Below are 20,358 nucleotides of genomic sequence, written 5' to 3' on the forward strand. Positions count from 1 at the left end.
TGCCTGGAAGCACCCTGAGGATAATGCCTGTTATATATACCCCTTATACCCCATCCTGGGTTTTGCCTGCACGTCACATTCAGGAACCAAGTTGCAGCCTTTTCAGAGGAGCCATTCTGAACCAATGATGGAAAACGGAGCCCACTTTTTGTTGATTTACTGTATATATTTTGACTGTTCATCCCCCTAGAATAAAAATGCCAAAGGGGTGCCAAAAGCTCTTTTAGCCTAAGGGCTGAATTCAGGAGTTTCATTCCACTGGTGGGGAACGCAAAAGGGACAGGGCAAAAAAGCCAACGTATTGTGTGTGGTGTAAATCTCTTACTGGCAGTAATAAAGGCTCAGGAGAGATATTCTAGCCTTTGGGAGTGAAGAAAGAGCTATTCAAAAGCTGTGAAACAACAAAACGATTTCCAGGGCTGAAGAAAGGGCATCCAAGATGGAATGTTGTGATTTTACTTCAGTTTTTTTTGTGGTCTTTCGTGTGTGTGTGCATGTGCTTGAATGTTATAAACACAAAATAATATGTGGTGGTGTAATAACATGGTGGTGCTAGTACAACAATCCTCTTACCTAAGGATATGATCTACTATATCCGTATTACAAGTGCTGATGCCAGCAAAACTCAAAATAAGAGTTATCGAGTTTAAACTGCTACATTTGAAACACATATATGTGTACAGAGCTTGAAAGCTGCTCAATGAACTTCTTTATTCAAATAGTGATTGATCACAGTCTGCACATGTGCATGACCTTTTTCTTAGCCCTTTCAGCACTTTTTTTCCACTGCTTTAAAATACCCTTTTTGTGCTTTTAGCAGCCTGTGTTTCTTTTTTTCCCCAAAAGGAAAAGATACTTCCTGCAATGCTCATCTCTCCATCCCATGCAATGCATCTTGGCATGGTCATATGAACATGCCATGAAGTACTGCCAACCAGACATGAGATATCTGAAGATGGTAGCACTTGCTAGGAGTGCCATGTGGTGTTTCAAGGAAGAAGAGGGTGAGAAGGGAGCAATGAAACCTGGCTAGCATGCAAGAAGACCATGCTTCTTTTGAAATTGGCATATAGAAAACAAGAACTTGGAAAAAGGACGAACTTTCTTCTGGGATTGGAAAGAGAACTCCAAAAGCTGCTAAGCAAATTACAAATATTGTTGGGATAAATGCACTCATCACTCATTCCAGCCTGCCAGAAGATCAATACACAAGGGAATTTTGAGATTCTTTAATGCACAAAGAATCTTGTTTCTCTCTTCTGAGGGCCTTTCTGGCTGAAAACCAAGGTAAAAATGGTTAAACTAAACGTGATTACATTAGGTTTATTATGTATCACCTCAAAAGGCAGATAATTTCCCACATAATGATGCCTTTAAGTTGATATGCACAGTACCAGATAGTGCATTTTATGGGGTGACATTGACTGAGGCTTAAGAAACTAGTGGTATATGACTAATTTTAATAGGTTTGCATTACGTTTAGATCACATTTTAAATCTGATCTGCGTTTTTTTTTTTAAGAGAAGCTTATAGTTGTGGAAACGTTTGAAAATGTAGTTTAAAATATCAAACTTCAAGTTATTTTTAAAAAAATTGTAGTTAACCATGTAAATAAAATTTTATTGCATTATTTCATATGAAAAGAACCTAACCTGTGAATTTATTTCACATTAACAATGAAGAGTAACTATCATTCAACTGCATCTAGAAAAATTATTTAATATTCCATATTGAGCAGAATTGCTTTAACGGTAAGGAAAAGCAACACTTGAACTCCCATGCCCTATAAACATGCTAAATTCTATATTCTTCATAGAGTTGATTATAGGTTAACTTCAGTTTTCCTGCAAGTCCTTGCTGTGCAACACTGACAAATTTCTGACAGGCATGTCCTGCTGAACTAAAGAACAGCTGCTATCCAGGGCACTCTCTGTATGAAATAAAATCCCAACCTTAACAAATAAAATGTATTCATACAATAATCCAATTGGCTGCTAGACAGGAAGTAACTTTGCCCTCTAGCAAAATAACTTCTGAGAGCTTCCTGAATTGCAATTGTCTATATAGACAGGCAAAGCAAAAATTTCAAAACTTCCCTTTATTAAAGATGTCACTAGATATAGCAAGAAGAAGTATAAACACTTCTTGTGTTAGCAGTGGCTACAGCTTTATAAATGGGCCTATCAGAAGAATGCAAAAACCAAGGCACTGGAGGGCGAACTCTATCATTACATTTCTATTCAGGGACATCTCAAAAGACAAATGCAACACTGAAGGAGATCTACAAACTGCATTTAGCAGAAAGTTACCCGACATTTCTAATGTGGCAAAAATTTTTAATAAACATTACAGTAAAAGCAGCATGAAGCATTTTCTTGTAAATTTAACTGTGAATAAATCATTTATGAGCAATGTTGATTTATAGAAATTATTAAATTAAATCAACAAATTAAATCATCAACAAGTGGTATAAATCACTGATTTAAACTAAGTTGCCAACGTAAACTTTTCCATATATTTCCTTTATGGACAGTAGAGACTATCAGAAGAATGACAAGGAGGTTATTAAGGTCCGTAGTGTAGTGCATTTACATAGAATCCAAAAGCCAGGATAGTTTTTTGGAATGTTGCCTTTAGTCTTAAACTGTTTAAAAAAGAATTCCAAAGATAATTGCCTTGAAGCTGTTCTTCCCGATTATATTCTTCAGATAAGGGATATTTTTGTTCCGAGAACTAAACTGTTTCTTTACTAAAGCAACTTTTCTTTCCCTTGTCTCAGGAAGTAGGGTTAGCTTGTGGCTTACTCATAGTCTCTGAAATAGATGCTGTAAAATCCCTGACATATGCCTTTTTTTTCTCAGCTTTCTCTCAGCTTGGGGAAAAGAATTGACAGGTAATTTGGTCAGGTAACTTTGGAAGTCCATAGGGCATCCCCTGGCATATTCAGAGAACCAATATGACCATAGATAACAGCAGCATAAGCCATTTTTCTTGTTCATTGATCATCTGTATCCATATTTCATCACAATGTGTATTCAATAAACTGTAAATTATCTTTTCAAATTACTTCAAATCTGGAGTGAGGTGCCTTGTCTGGAGCAGGTCTCCGAGTAATACAGTTAAACAATGGTGCAGATCTGTCCACTAACCCATGTTAATTTACACTAAATCGCAGGCTTTTCAATTCTTTTGTTTCACTGCACATATTTTGTATGCATTCCTTTTTTACATACAAAGGTGAAGTATTCTCACAGAGAGGCTCAGTTCATCAGCCATTAAAACGATGTACTGTGCCTTGTCTGATTGTGCAGATCAGGTCAGGATCTTTCTTATGACCAGCGCCCATGAGGGTTCGAAGTTAATAGTTCGATCCTATACATTCCTACTCAAAAATAATTTCATCAGGGTCTTCAGTGTTTGTCTAATTTCAGTGGAACTTATTCCCAGGCAAATAGTTATAGGATTGCAGCGTAAGTATGTAATGACAAACACTGGACTGTTTGTCATCTCTTTTGCTTTCCAGTCGTGCTCCTTTCTGCTTTACTCTGTCTTGGAAAGCTACACCCACACAAACCAAAGCAGCAAACAAGAATGAAATACATATGCATGATAGGTTAAAACAAAGTTTGATAATAGATAAAACTGCTATAGAATATTTGATTAGATGAAAAAGAAATGCAGATATTTGGTAGGTAAAATGCAGGTATTCATATCTGACAAATGATCACCCTGCTTCTCTGTTTTCATAGAAAATTTAATTCAAAATATCTGGTAGAGATGATGATTCTGTTCAGTACTGAACTGTAGAACTAATATGCTTACAACCAAAGTATTTGAAAGTTTACTTAGCTATTCTTTCAAAGAAGCTTCATATTTATATTAAAAACATCAGAAATCCATGCTTTTCAGTGTAGGTTTAGCATATTGATGATGAAGTTTAATTATACCAATGCTATTTCTGTATTTATTATTTTTACAAAAATATAAAAAACAAATAAAATGTCACATCTGCTTTTTTTGACTTCATGATTTTTTAAAGAATAACACCCTGTTTATGAGGGACAGAAAAGGCCATTTTTGATCATATATACCAAGGGTGGCCAAACCGAGGCTCGCAAGCTGCATGCAGCTCTTTGAGTTTATTTTGTGGTTCGCAAAGCAGAAATGGCAGTATTGACAGTGAGGTGGACTTTGAAGTTTTAAACTCTAACAGTATGGCGTCTGCTCAAAAGATTTTTGGAATTTAATGAGCACTACTCCCTGGTATGTGCGTAGCATTGCAGCCTAAAGGAGCTCAGAAGTTGCTTCTCAATGTATGTTACTCTTCTCTTACTTCTTAAAAGGTGTGTACGCACTACTATAGAGAAAGCAAGTGCTAGAGCACCTCAGATATGCAACTAGAGAAAACCATAGATTCTGATTTCATGACCATGGGATGGGGAGGGTGGGACTCTCACCACCTTTATTTCTCCTGCCTCTCAGTGGTGTGAGATTCACGGCAAGTGTAGACTCTCCTTCTGCCTGGGTCCCTTGGGTGCTCTCTCCTCCCCCTCAAACATTCTGCTTCCCCACTTCCTCCTGGGGAGGCTGCTGCTGGGTCTGCTATTCTTCCCCCTTCTCTCATGCCATCCGCTCCCTTATCTCACCCAAATAGGGATGTGAGTGCTCAGGTCTCAACTGAAAGCCAGGTTCCTGGCCCCATTTGTTGTTTGGGGACTGATGCTCTCCCCGTCTCAGACGTGAACCTCTGTCCCCACAAGTATGTAAGATTGTGTGGTATGGAGTGTTGCTGTCACCGATTCTGCTGCTTGGTGAGATGGCCAATTCAGTGTCCCAGTGCTGGTAGAAGTCATGGCCTCACTGAGGCTCCAGAAAGGCACACAGCTGGTGGGGATGTAAAAATGTCCATTAGTCATTTTAGCATCGCTCACTATGCTTCTGTGGTTATAACTGGGGAAAGCACTGGGAATTTAAGATTTGGGAGGCCCCTCAATTGCCATTGCAGAACAAGGAGAAAATCAGGCCATTTAGGAAGTAAGGCAAGGAGTCAATTGAGGGGGTTCCTATGTAAGTCTTGGATGTTGCTCAGAAAAAAGACTCACTGTGCCCCCTAGGACTTAGTGCACTGTAAATGTGTTTTCAGCTGTTGCTGGGGTAAGTTAAAAAAACATGGCTACAGGGGAATAATATCCACTTACACAGTTGGGCTGACTGTCCTCAGGGGTAAAAAAAAAGATTTCAGCCTAATTTTCAATGACACACAAGACTTCTACTAGCATTAACTAGCCTGATAATTGTAGCAATGACTGTTTGGTCATAACACACACACACACACGAGAGAGAGAGAGTCAGAGAAAGAGCGGGGGGGGGGAGGGAAAGAGAGACAGAGATGTAAATAAAATGAGTCCATGTCTTGTGGTGACATGTACCATATGTGGTTCTTCTGTTGAGCAAGTCTGGCCACCCTGATATAAAGCCAAATACAGGTTTTAAATTAATTTCTACACCACAGAAAAAGCAAAACTGTACTGAGTATCATGTATGAACAAATATCTCAGTTTCTTATATTTTTATCTAGTTTCTAACTGGTGTCTTTAAGCACAACCGCAGTGTTATAACACTGATATTCATCTCAAGACAATAGGCATAGGTTCAGCTTTTTTAAGTATGCAGAGGTTTTTTTACACGGATATCCTTGATATTAGCACTTTTCAATACTGAAGGTGCTAAGATGTCCCCTCCAAAGTCCACAGCACCAATGGCAACTAGTCTTCTATTTTTGACAAATGCACCTGTTCCTGTTGGCTAGCACAAAGATTTCATGCTCCAAGTTCTTAGCAAATTCCAGAAAACCTGCAGAGGTTGGAGCCTTTCTCTGTGGCACAATAGAGAAACCAGCTCTCCTCTCTTCAGGTTCTCTGACATGCACAGAAACTGCTTCCGCCTTCTCCAGAGCCACCGTGGTGCTGCTACGCCTACAGTCCCCTGCTCTGAAAGCAGGCTGCACTTTGCTGAGTTTGCACAAGTGCATCTCTGGTCCTGTGGATGCTCTGCTTTTTGGCCTGCACTGCTTGACTGTCACACAGGTTGTGTTTAGTTCCTCAAGATAATCAGGACTGGCAGGTATTACATGCAGAACAGACCACCCATGGAGAAAAGTCAACCACCATGTTCTTTTGTTTGGTTTTTAAAAAATGTCAAGCCTGCACAGGGAAACTGAGGTCTTGAGATGAGGCAGGACAGAGCAAAGCTGTCGTTATTTGTTTTTCAGCACCAGGCTAAGACCTTTTTATTTCACCAATATTTTAATAAATTTTAACATTAGCTTACAGGTTTTAATCTGCAGCCAAGGTGGGTCTGGATTTTATGTGTATTATGTTTTGTTTTATTTTATGTAAGCTGTCCCGAGGCTATGCGATGGGACGGCATACAAATACTCTAAATAAACAAACAAATAAATAAATAAAGCAAGCCAGCCTCCGTTCAGTGCAGCCTCAAACTTCTTAGTAGTATTGCCAGTATTAGAGAGAGGAGGTGGGGGTGGGGACTGAGCAAATGAGCGAGCAAAAGAGCACATGTATACATATATTAGCATGGTAGTCCACCAACTGAGTCCAGCTAGGCTAACTCAGCCTGCCTTTTCTGTGCAATTGGTCCTACACTGCAACAGAGAAATGCAGATTCAAAAGACTATGTTGTGCATGTATCTCTCTCCCACCAAAACAGCCCTTATCCAAACACCTTTTTGAGGCTAGGTGTTGCTAAAACAAGAGCCCAGCATGCAATAAGAGAACACGAACTCACACGTTCTGCGTATCTTGGAGTAGTAACTACCTCTTAAATAGTTAAGAATGTAAGAAAAGCTGTGCTGGAACAGACCGAAGACCTAACTAGTCCACCATTCTGTTTACACATAGACCAACCAGACACCCATAGGGCTTGAGTGCAGTAGTACTAATTCCCAAGCAACTCTAATATTCCCCAAGCAATCAATATACAGATCCATACTTCCTCTGATACTGGAGGTAATATGTAGCCTTCATGATTAGCAGCCATTGATAGCATTTTCCTCTATGATAATGCTATCCCCTAATTTGATGGATTGAGATCTTTGATTACTTCCTAACCAGAAAGCTGTTTGGTAATCAAAATCAGACTTCCCGCTGTCTCCATAGCGTATGGAAAGCTCCATTCATTAAGGATTTATTTCTGCACATTTCAAAAGGAACTTGATAGCTATTTCAATGACCAAGCACATAAAGATTCATTTTGAGCCCATCATTTTCTGTTGTTTTGAAACATCCCTGCACAAGGGCTGGAGGCAGGGATTAAAATCAACATGTAAATGCTTGTAATTCTCTAAGCATGTGCAACCTTATATCATGAGAAGAACCATCCTCTATATAGTTTAGGAACTGTAAATGAAAGTCATAAGTTGCTGAACACACACACATTCTTACAGCTTAGCAACTCAAAAATTAGTAAGCCATTGGGTAGGATTGAATGTCATGACAACCCTGCCTCACAATAAGCCATTGTGTACCTGACAGACAACTGGGTTCCCCATGGGTTCTTTGCTCCTTCCCTCCTGGTCCTTTTCGTCTTGGTGTCCCAGGCAGTTTCCCAAAGGACCCCAAGGAGCAGGACTGAGCTGTTTCTCCCTCCCCAGTGTTATCGAGAGCCTTTTTGGCTCTTTCTTACACTTTAAAACTTTTTCAACGACAAAGACCACACATTAGACTGACCAAAAAAAAAAACCCTTTTAAAGAGGATTCAGAATTTTGATAGCTAGCTGTTAAACTCAATGAAGAGGGAAGATATATTTTTGCATTTTCCTGAATACCTAGTATCCTGAGAAAAAGTCCAAATCTGAGAGGCCTGTCAGAGCAGGAAAAAAAGGAGGATGAGGATCTTGCCACAAAGGAGGCGTAGATCACAACACCTGCCTTTGTGAGCAAGGTTCACTTGTACATTGCTTTCTCTTGAAAGCTTCACTTTTGAGGACTGTCAAGAGAAAGCAAATTTGGAGCCTCTCTGGGGCAATGACAAGGAGTGGTACCTGCTGCCCTTTGATAGCCTCCAGGATACTGCTCCAGCAGAGGCTTCTAATTCCCACAGATGTTAAGCTGGCTTTCACAATTTACAAGAAGAGAGGTTAAAGTAGAAAAAAAATCCATGGCCAGCCAAAAATGGCTCTCAACTATGGTGAGCAGGGCAGCAAGCCAGTGCCACATGCTCCCACTGCTGCTTGGCATTTGTGAGGTGGCTGGCTCTGGTGGTAATGAGGGTGACCAGGGAAAGCTCAGGAAGAGTGGAAAGGGGATTTTGCTTCCCTTGCCAAGCAAATTGCCAGGTGCTGGGCTTTACACTCAGTTGCATGTGTTTTGGATGACATGACAGCCCACTCTGAGTCAAACAAACCCTAAAACAACCCAAGGGTTCTCCGACTGGCATGTCTGGGGAAAAGAACAGCAAGGCACTGTGGGTAATCAGGCTGGTTTCAGACAACATGGCAACTGACCATGGCTCATTACTCATGGGGGATTGTCAAGTTGTGTAAAAACTATGTCAATGAGTATGTGCTTTTGTAACCTTCTCAGCTGCTAGAATGCCTTGATACCAAGAACATATTTAAGTGATGGTAAGACCATCATGGTGCATGTGGTATCTATGACAGCTCTGGAAGCATAATGGGTTATAATATGAACACTTGACAGAAATAAATTAGTCACTGTATTAGCTGGTAGCTCTGGCACACATTCCATGTTGTAACATTACAGAGTTTGCAATAGCTGAAGCTAAAACCAGCAGCCTTTGTTTCTTCTATCTCATTTCTCTGATAATGTACACTAAGACAAAACACATCTGGAAGCAGATGTTCAGTTTCCCAACCCTGTTTCAAGCAGCGACCAATGAAGTAGAGCAAACACAAGAAAAACTCATCTGTGCTCACAGAAATTTATTTTGTAATTTAGACCATTTGGAATACAAAGGTGCAGGGACACAGGTCTGCTTACTATCAGTGTTTTGTAACACTAAGTTACTGCACAGAGTCTGAAGCGGAATCTGTGCAGAAAGGAAGCTCAGGTGAGAAGGGGAAGTTTTGTGGGCTATTGTTGGCAGACACAATGGAGCTGGGTGAAAAGATGGAAATTTCCACAAAACATAAGCTTCCTGCTCATGTTTTTTTAAAAAAAATCAGCTGTGAGAGATTTAGAACAATTCCTAATAAACTGCACTATTCCCCAGAGATGTAGGATTAATCATTTAATTGGAATATTTTCAACTGAAGAAAAACTGACACACATTCAAGCTGGTGACTCTGACAAAAGCACTTTTCTTCCTCTAAATCTGGACGCAAATGAAATTGGAAAATACTCTGCATAGCCCACACTAAACACAAGACATGAGCAAAAATTTACAAGCAAGGGCATAAAGACATAAAATATGATCCAAAGACTTATAGTAAATTCAGAGAAATAGAAACATTTTGAAACACACACACACACACACACACACACACACACACACAGGTTTATTTGCACCTCTGAGTTCAGAGTTTGAAAACAGAAGATTGTGCTTAACTTTAATATTAAAAATGCTGTTAAACCAACAGTCTCTGTGGAGAACAACACCTTGTTCCTAATGAATAGATCTGTGCATCAGCTCAGTGGAATTGCTGACATTTCAATCAGGACTGTACTTACAGTGAGTTTGGCCTGCTGGGTTTAATAACTTCTAAGTCGGGGTCACTTGAGTTCATATTAGATTGAGGAGTGCTGTTGGAGTGGAGGAAACAACTGTTGATGTTTGGCGGTATGACCGATTCCAGGCTCAAGTTGATGATACTGTTCCTGTTCTCTTCTGGAAGAAAGAATCACCAGTATAAGCTGCGGGCAGGACACTGACATTTATTAAGTTTTTAAATAAAAAGCGAGATGGCATCTGTCCTACTACAGATTGAGGAATTTCTGCACTAGTTTGTGTTAAAATATTATACCTATCCTAGGTCCAAAAAACCCTAATTCTGTGTAAAGTTTGAAGGAATGCTGAACCTCAGCTCCAGGAGTCATATGCAGCCCTTAGGGCACTCCTTTTCAGGGCATGCCCTCTGTCCCAGTCCATTTTCCTTCTCCCTACCAATGGATCCTTTTCCCTGGCAAATGGAAAAGATTTCCTAGCTTTCATGCAGTTTGTGCCTCATTCTGAAAAGCTTGAAATGCCTCTCCTCAGGCTTAGTTTCTGTGAGTGAGAGCTTTAAGTTAAAATATGTTCATATTTCTGGTATTATTGTCCCTGTTCTTCTCTGCCCTTGTACTTCTTCAGCTTCATCCACCACTGGAATATGGCCCCCCAAATGGTCTGAGGCTGAAGGGGGCTCTGCACTCCAGCTGTATAGCTAGTCATGCTCTAGTTATATACATACTGCTGTTAAGGGAGGCATGATCTGAGGAAGTTTGTTTTAGGGCAGGAAACTAGGATTCCTTGGAGCAAGATTTTGTAGATCTTTAGGCTACCTCTTGTCTTTACTTACCACACTACATTGAGTGTTCTCAAGAAATCAGAAGCAAGGAGATTAATTTTCTGCTACTATATGCAGGGTTACCTCTAAAATTCACAAATGATTAAAATGCTTGCTACTTTTCTTACAAATATGTATTTATTTTCTAGGACGTAATACACACAGATTGGGGGTAGTGAATAACTATTTCTAACCAGTCAGAAGTGGGAAAACATAGGGAGCATGTTGCCCAAATGCTCACAAATATTGATTCTTACATATTTAAGAACTGTATTGCTTCCAGGTCCATCTTGGGAATACTGCCTAAAACACTTAGAAAAAATATGTCATCGCTGGACATTCTGCCAATTCTCTTGCACCATGCTGATTCCATTTATAGAACAACACAGAACCACCATTTACAGAACAAAGATTTAACCTTCCCAGAGGAAGCACCAATATGAGTGGAAGCAGTCATTTTCCAGATCAGGACTCACTTACATGAGTTCTGCCAACCAGTCCCATTTCAGAAATGAGAACATTTGCTCATTTCTGTTTGGTCCCAGAAGCACTAAATCTCAGTTCCTCCAGATGTGGGGGCGACCTGCAGGCAGCAACAGGCAGGAGAACTGAATGGCAACAAGTGCCTAGAGAGGTGGTGGGCTCTCCCACACTAGAGAAATTCAAAAAGAAACTGGACAGCCATCTGACCGGGATGGTGTAAATTGGTGTCCTCCAACAGCAGGGGGTTGGACCCGATGGCCTTCATGGTCCCTTCCAACTCTATATTCTATGACTCTATGAGCGCCCCATCAGATAGTACCCTTCAATCCCAATGACAACATAGGGCCTTTCTGAGTAAGTTTTCTGCTGTCTTTCCTTGGATGCTCCTGATGTATTCTACCAGATTCTCACTCAAAAGTTTTCCCCCCCCCCTAGCAAGCAGTGAAGCATTAATGGGAAAGAATGAACTAGAATAAAAAGATGGTCTATCTTTGTTAGCTGTCTACAATAGTAAAACAGGAGTGCAATAGATTTCATATTGTGAAAGGTTTACTTTTCCCAAAACCATCATTACTGTCAGCTGCCTTATCTGGAAGGATACTGGAAATTTTCAAGATGGCATAGTGTGTTTAATTATGACAGGAACATTTTTCAATGATAGGAGTTTTATACATAGCTGCCCTGAAATCTTAACAGTGACTTAGCAGTGCAAAAAACCAAAACAAGCCAAAACAAAAGAGTATGAAAATGCATGGGCTTCTTGACATTTGATCACAATCAGTTATGTGGGTCTATTTACCTACTGTACATGAATTAGGGGACCACAGCCAATCACATGTTTCAGATGTGATGGTGTACACTACATTTACATGCAATGTATACTTTTAATTCATATTGCTTGAACTGGATAATATGGGGGAAAATGTGCTGTTCATCTATGTTAAATATTTACATCCACATACTTTAAAGTATACAATCTTGGAGAATGATGTAAGCCACTTTGGGTATGTAAGAAAAAAATGTGGGGCACAACTCTAATAAATACTACTACTAACAAGTTTGAAGACCCTTCAGAATATAGCACCTGGGTCCTGAGCATGCAGATGATCAAAAACATATCTCCCTCCTAAGAATTTTTATAGTTGGAAAGAATATACATATATTTCCAAAGTGAGTATCCCCCCGAATAATCCTAATATTTGGTAACATTTAAGGAAGTGACATCAAACTGATGAAAGAGATGCCATATCAATCAGTAATCTTTCCTTGCAAGCATAGATCCCTGACTCACTAATGCTGATAAAACTGCAATTTAAAACTGTTCCATTTTGCTTTATCATGTTACTGTATTTTATGTTTTTAATTGTTGTGAAATATCCAGGCAATTTTGGCTATTTGGTGGCTATTTGAAAATGTAACAATCCAATATGTGCTCTTGGCCATTCTGAGATAATGCAACACAATATTACAACACAGCCAGCTCCACAAAGTTTTCAAATACATACGCTTTTCACTAGGCTGCACAGTATGGAAGAGCGTTAAGGGCCTCTCACTGCATGATGGTGGCTTTGAATCTGTGCTCCTCTTTCGAGACAAAAGCAGTTGTGAATTTGACTGAGGCGTATCTGGAACTGTGTTAAATATCTTTAAAAGAAAAGAAAAAGAGAAGCCTGAAACTTAATAAATGCTAAAGCATTTAGTTACACAACAGCTGGACAATACAAGAGAACAACCACACAAGAGAGGAGTGCAGACAGTAACAGTTCTCAACAATGACTGTACAAATTAGTCTTAAAATGGTTATGCCACAAAGAAAACAAGTTTTTCTATGGTTTAGCACATTTTAACATATAAAATTGTGCAAATTGTAGAGCAGAAGCTCAAATTTTACACAAAAGTTTACTGTCAGAAAATTCAAAGTGGCCAAGGTAAGTATGTGCATGGGCAATGAGAAAAGGATGCTTCCAAACTTCTCATTTTAAATGCTAAAAAAGAAGAAGAAATGACTCTAACCTAATATTTGGCCCCGATTTGCACAAATTATGCTAGAGAGAGGCAGTTCTTACCTATAAATTGGCATAAATATTTCAAACAATTTTGCAAAAGCAAAAAAAATCTCCCAGACTTGGCCTACTTTTAGCCATCAGGTTGGAAATGTGTTAGAAGTTATGGGGGATTCAAAGTACTCATTTTAACCTATGAAGCTCCACACAGCTTAGATCCACAACAGATGATTGAACACCACCCGTGACCCAATCTACATGATCTGGATCTGGGGCTTTCCTCTGATCTCCAACTCCAAGGGACACTCAGAAAGAGACAACAAGCAGGGGAGCCTTCTCAGTGGTGCCACCCCAATCATGGACTTTCCCCACTGAAGCCTACTTGGTGCTAGTGTTGTCATTTCTGGGGTTCAGATTAAAACTTCCCTCTTCTCTCAGGCATTTAATGGTATATGATGGTACATGTCGGTTGTTTTTATCAGGTTAATTTTAACTGAAATTGTTTTAGATGTATACATGGTTTTCAGTTTCGAACACTGGAATTATACACTGTGTTTTATTGTATCTGTATTTTTAGTGTATCCTTTTTTCTTATTGTACTTTGATAAATAGTTGTGAACCACCCAAAGAGCTTCAACTATTCGGTGGTATAGAAGGAGAAGAGGAGAAGCAGAAGTCTCTCAAGTTCAAACAGAATAGTTTTCCAGTGTCGCATATCTCCACTGCTGATTGTGCAGATACTGGCCATGCATACTGCATTTAGGTATCTTGGCAATCGTTATCACACTGTAATTCAACCCATTGTTCCAGGAAGCTTCAAGTTGCAATTGCTTTGCTGACATTGACAGCACATTCAAATACTGTACATTAATCTTAAAGATTGGAATGTTAAGTTCATACTCAGGGTTCAGCAGAAATTCTTGAAGAAAAGTGGACAGGTCAATCAATGATCTCATCAGGCTAACACTATTCTAAATCACCCATTTTTTTCTCTATTAAATGTAGAGAGACAATGAGTTGATTATCTCAAATAATAGTTTGGAATAAACAAGAATGACAGTAACTGTACATTGGTGAGGAGCTGAATGTGATCCTTGTGCACCAATCTGGAGGACTTCCCATTCAAATGATGCAAATACACACATTCTCCATACTGTACCACCTTCTATGTGGCTTTATTAGGTTCTGAGAGATCGGGGAGTTAGGATAGGCTTAAAAATAAACAGTTAGCTTATGAAAACCTCTCCTCGCTAGATGAATTTACACATATTAGCTGACAGCATCCAAAGCAGGTCAATCAGAAGCAAATTGCAATCTTCTCTTCCATCTCAGAAAACAGAGAGAGAGAGAGACAGCTACAGGGTTAACTGATAAAGATACAGAGTAAATACCTCCAAGGCCTTAGAGCTGATGGATTATCAACAGCAGAAATTTTGAAAAGGGAGAGAAATGTAGCTATGGCTTCTCTTCCTTTATGAGTCTGTCTGCTGGTTAAAATTGGCACCTGAAGCTCTGCCAGTGGTTTCACTGTTATGTAACATAAGATGTATGTGCATTTGTGAAGGAACCCTTTCTATAGTGTCACTAAGACTGTGGAATTCCTTCCCCTTGTGATCCATCAGTTGAGTCACATTAGGTGCCCTCTACAGCTTTTGGCCTACAGTAACCAACTGCACTAGGCAATACAGCTAATTGACTGGGATGACAGAGTTATGGTCCACATTATATGGAAGGCACCAGGTTGGGGAAGACACTATTAGCCCTTTCCCTATTAAGTGCTGAATGAAAATAGTTTTGGTTCAAGCTTTCTGAACTGGATTCAAGCAATTTCTACTAAACAACATGCTAAGATTTCAATTAACTGACAGTTTTCAAATGAAGAAGGGAACACACGAAGGATGTTCTTCATTTCCTCTTGTATTTATTATTGTACTGGAAATTTTAGCAAAAAAGACAAGACCCAAAATCAAAGGCTTTAAAACGGGAAGAATACAAAATGAAATGTTATGCTGATGACACAGTCTTGACTATTCGAAATCCACATCAGTCTATACAGTATATAATGGAGCAAATTGAAAAATTTGGACTCTATACAGGCTATAAGATCAATAACAAAACCCCCCAAAATTATACTAAAATTTGCAACAGAGCAGTAAGAGGAAAGTACGAAAAAGATTTCAGGATGTAAAGTAACCTCAAACCCAGTTAAATATGTAGGCATAAATATCACAAGACATAATGACACACTATTTCAAGGTAATCATCAAATAATGTGGATGAAGAGCCAAAAAGATTTACTAAAAAATGGACTAAACTAAAAGTATCATGATTGGAAAGAATTTCCATTATAAAAATGAATGTACTACCTAAATTGAACTTTCTGTTTCAGATTGCTATACCAGGAAAAACTCTTCAAGACTAGAAAGGCAACTAAATACTTTTATTTGAAATGGCAAAAAGCCGAGGATTAGATTTAAAATCCTTCAGGATGAAAAGGAAAGAGGAGGCCTTGCAGTACCTAATTTAAAACTATACTACTATGCAGCTGGACTGGTTTGTATTGCAGATTGGATTATAAATGCTAATGATTGTTGGGTGAAGTTAGAAATAGCAGATCTTGAAGATGGAATACACAATCTTTTATGGTTTAAAGAGCGGGTTAAAAAGGCCCTGAGATCAAATAATAACCATACATAGATGGCATAATAAAAAATTGGTATTCCATGACCAAAAAAAGACCTCTAGTCTCTCCTCTGATGTCCCTGGTTGAAGCATACGGAAACTACTTAAGGAAAAATAATGATTTTATAACTTATAGAAGTATGTTTGATCAACAAGGACGAGTCAAATCTTGGCAACAATGAAAAGATGAAGGGAAAAACATACAGTGGTTTGTTTATCATCAACTGATTTCAAGATTGAAAGGGGAAATACAATCAGGGAAAGGTTCTTTAAGAAATTTGACAGATTTTGAAAAGTTGATTATACAACAGAATGATCATCTAGGGACACTTACAAACAGTTACTACAGCATGACACTGACAATCAGCAAGACAAGAAATGTATGATAATTAGGAAGCAAAATCTTGGAGAAGAAATATCACCTTGTCAATGGGAAGCTTTATGAAAGAAAGACATTAAATTCACAGCTTGTCAAACATTAAGAGAAAATTGGTATAAAATGTTTTATCGGTGGTATATTACTCCAAAAGATATTGAGCAAATAGATAAGAACTACAATAGAAAATGTTGGAAATGTAACAAGGTGGATGGGACTTTCTCCCATATATGGTGGACTTGTAAAACAAAAGAATTTGGACATTGATACATGAGAAAATAAAAAAATCTTTTAAACCTAAGTTTCCTATGAGCCCTAAGAATATGCTTTTGAATATAATCACAGAGACTTTTTTCAAAGAACAGGGCAGAGTTATTTAAATATATGACAAGTGCAACAAGAGTTACAATTGCTTCTAAATGGAAATTATTAGAATCTCTAACAATTGAAGAATGGGAAAAGAAGCTGGCAGAATATACAGTGATGGCAAAATTAACTAATTATGTAAATAGAAAACCAGTTGAAGAATTTAATTCTATTATATTCAGTACAATTAATGAGATGTAAAAGGAAGTTCTTTAAAAAGTAGTTGAGGATCTACAATTGACATAAAGTGATTGAACAATTTGTTGGTGTACAGAATAACAACTCCCTCTTTTCTGAAATTTCACAGAATACTGAATGATAGAAAGAAAGATATTTTTGCTTTTTATTCTGCTGCTTATTAGTTTCATCTTCTGTGGTTTTAAAGTGTGTGTTTTGTGCGTATGTTATTTAATGTGCCACAGTGTTTAATCTTGTCAGCCACTTTGTGTGTCCACAGAAAAAAAACAAGTTAAACAAACAAACAAACAAATTTTCTGATGGAATAAATGATATGCATGCCATTTCCTGCCTCTAGCAGAAGAACTAGCATTAATCAGGAAATACTTTTATAGAAGCACTTGGAATGACATGACAACCTATCTATAATACCAAATTTTGGTGGACTGTCATGTCATCCAAACCAGCTTACTTCTTTCCATAATCTGTTCTGGGAACCATTACTTCACTATTAGAGAAAGCAACTCAAGCAAAACTATCAATTCATGTAATGCTGTAGTGTTACTACTCTTTTTACTAGTTTATCTTGGTTTTTTATTTCTTATTTTATTAATTCGTTGCATTTTTGTTTCTAAAACAGAGAAAAGCAGGTTGTTTACCTGTTAACTGATGTTCTTTGAGTGGCCATCTGTACAGTCACACATATGGGTGCTGTGCCTGTGCAGTGCCTAGGCCGGAAGATTGAAAGCTAACGGTTTTGGCAGGAAACTCCGCTCCTCTCCCCCTCAGTAGTATATATGAGGGGGTCCCAGTCTGGTCCCAGTCTTTGACAGACCAGACGTTCACCCCCTAGTGTAAAGAATTCATCCTAAGAAGATGAAGTAGGCATCTTTTAAAAATAGTGCAGTACTGTCAACAACTTCCACTCACTGACCCCGAGCGGGGCCGGCGGGTGGGTTGTGTGACTGCACAGATGGCCACTCGAAGAACATCAGTTACAGGTAAGCAACCTGCTTTTCTTCGTCGTGGCCTCTGTGCATCACACATATGGGTTGATTAGCAAGCTTACCCTAATTGGAGGAGGGGAGGTGTCATCACCGTAGAACAGGTGAAAGAACAGTTTTTCCAAAGGAACAATCCTGTCTCACACAGACATCCAGACGATCATGTCTGGTGAAGGTGCACGGAGTAGCCCAAATTGCAGCCCTGCAGACATCGTCAATCGGAACACCTGCCGCAAAAGCTGAAGAAGCAGCTACTGCTCGTGTAGAATGACCTCTGGGAGTTACAGGTAAGTCCATCTTGGCCAGCTGGTAAGACAGAACAATAGTCAGAACTATCCATTTGGAGAGTCTCTGAGGAGTAACAAGAGAGCCTTTATCCTGCTCAGAATATTTAAGAAAGAGTCTATTGGAGCGTCGGATGGATTCAGTCCTCGATCTGTAAAAGGCTAAGCAGCACCTTACATCAAGCGCATGTAGGGATCTCTCAATCAGATTCGATGGTGACAGAAAAAATGCAGGCAAGACGATCTCTTGATTCATGTGAAAAGGAGTAGCCACCTTCGTTAAAAAAGAGGGATCCATGCAAAGAAAAACCTTCTCCCTATGGAAATTCAAATAGGGAGGATCTACTCTAAGAGCACAGAGTTCACTAGCTCTTTGAGCTGATGTAATCGCTACAAGAAAGGCTGTCTTTCAAGAAACAAGGCACAAATCTATAGTTGCCAAGGATTCAAATGGAGCTCTAGTAAGTGCCTGGAGCACCACTGAAAGACTCCAAGTAGGCATAACTGGCCTTATCGTCAGATGGAGGTTTTGCAGTCCTTTGAGGAATCTTTTTATCAAAGGTTGTGAAAAAACGGATGATCCATGTATTGTGCCACAGTAGTAAGAAATTGCAGCTGTGTACACCCTTATAGAGGATGGTTTAAGTCCTAGATGGTGAAGTTCTAGAAGAAACAGAAGAACATTCTCAATCGATGCTGAATGTGGAACGAAAGAACGAGACTCAGCAAAAGAAGAGAATTGTCGCCACTTTGCTGCATAGGATCTTCGGGTTGATGGTCTTAACGCAGATTCAAGAATCTTCTGAATTTCCGAATGGAGAACTGTCAATCCCAACAGGAAATCCGTTGACCCCAACAAAGTAGTAAGAGCCAAAGGATCAGAAGCAGTAATTCGAGTATCGGACCCATGGGTAGTACCCCCAGAGAAGTTCGACGCTGTTGGTATCGAATCAGTATTGACGCTCATAGAATCCACCAGGCCGTAAGGTTGAGCGATGCCAAGTCCAGGTGGCAGACTGTCCCTTCCTGCTGTGTTATTAAGTATGGGACAGATGGAAGATGAAGAAATTCGTTGTGAGATATGCGGAGAAGTCATCCTGGACTCGTGTATCAACTTCAACTTGTGGTCTGTCTTGGAGTTGCAAAGTCCAGACCCATCAAAAGGCATCTCTTCGATTCTCCTCTTCATCTCCTCCGGGAAGTTGCAACTTTGCAACCAAGCGTGTCGCCGGAGGGAGATGGCACCGACCAGAGCCCTGGAGTCAGTATCGACGTGATGCCTAGCCGTTGAGAGTTGCTGAATTGCAACCTGCATGGCTTCTTTTACAAAGACCTTTGCTAGGTTGCCTTGATTGTCTGGGAGAGCCGAAATGATGTTATCCAGGCGCTGCATGATGAAATATTGGTAGCACGCCAATGTCGCCTCATAGTTGGATATTCGCAGACTGAGCCCAGAGGCCGCATAGACTCGGCGTGCGAGGGAGTCGATCCTCCTCCCTTCCTTGTCGCAGGGAGCCATGTGACCCCTTGACTGAGCCCTGCAAAGACTCCACCATGACCGAGTTCAGTTTAGGATATTGTAGGAGGAATGGGATGTCTTCCTCCCGAACCCAGTACATGGCTTCGTATCTCTTCGATGTCGGTCGAGGATGAGCGGGCAGATCCCATGGCTGGGTCATCACTTGACGCAAAGTTGTAATAAGTGCCAGAGCAACAGAAGTCGATTGTTCACCTCGGACCACATCACAGAATCTGTCGATGCTGGGACAGGGCTGTTGTTGAGCCTCAATCTCCAGCAACCGAACCAGTCTAGACATTAACTCCGCAAAGGAGATGTGTAGCTCTTCTGGTGATCCAGGGCCCTGAGATGTAACAACCACATCTGGGAAGGTGGAATCAACTTCAGACTCATCCGAGTCCATTCCATAAGGTGCAGGAGCGCTGGAGGAAGAGTCTCCTGGAGACATGGATCGACTGCTCTCCCTATGACCCGGTGCTGGTAGTGCGTCCCTTGGAGCTGATGAAGAAGGACGATCCAGAGGAGCCAGCGAAGAAGGATGGTCCCGAGGGCCCGGGTAGAAACCAAACGACCGGTAATCTCCCCATCCCGAATAATAGCAGTAGCAGGGATGGTCCCATTCATCAGAGCGCCTCTCAGATGAGTGGCTTCGGTATCTAGGAGGAGACATCTCCGTCTCCGCATCCAACTGTGCTGGTGGCATAGGCGCAGGGGACCTAGCTCTAAGCAGGGAGTCGCGGATCTCTCCATCTGAGATCGAAGGTTGCAAAGGCCTGAGTTTGTTGAGGTGGCTCGCTTTCCACTCTGACAACATGGTGAGGGGACCCTGGAGGGGTAACCCTCATGGCCACCTGAAGCGTCGGGCCCGATGGTGTCGGTACCGCAACAACGGTCGGGACCGAGGGAGCTGACAAGCCCGATTCGCGATGTTGAGCATGCTCA

The 20,358-nt window shown here is 40.2% G+C and overlaps 1 protein-coding gene across 6 annotated transcripts in view; it reads right to left on the reverse strand.

The window, feature by feature from the left end:
• Positions 1 to 20,358, reverse strand: part of ARHGAP26 (Rho GTPase activating protein 26) — a 304,078-nt gene that overhangs the window by 72,669 nt on the left and 211,051 nt on the right. For all 6 annotated transcript variants that reach the window (XM_044454232.1, XM_044454230.1, XM_044454231.1 and 3 more), the window contains 2 exons: positions 12,511 to 12,649; positions 9,708 to 9,864 (listed from right to left, as the gene is read on the reverse strand). In XM_044454232.1, the coding sequence (XP_044310167.1) occupies positions 9,708 to 9,864; positions 12,511 to 12,649 (296 nt within the window). The remainder of the gene's footprint in view (positions 1 to 9,707; positions 9,865 to 12,510; positions 12,650 to 20,358) is intronic.

Source organism: Varanus komodoensis, unplaced genomic scaffold (assembly GCF_004798865.1).
Source record: "Varanus komodoensis strain SLA01 unplaced genomic scaffold, ASM479886v1 scaffold7_3, whole genome shotgun sequence".
Lineage (NCBI taxonomy): Eukaryota > Metazoa > Chordata > Lepidosauria > Squamata > Varanidae > Varanus > Varanus komodoensis.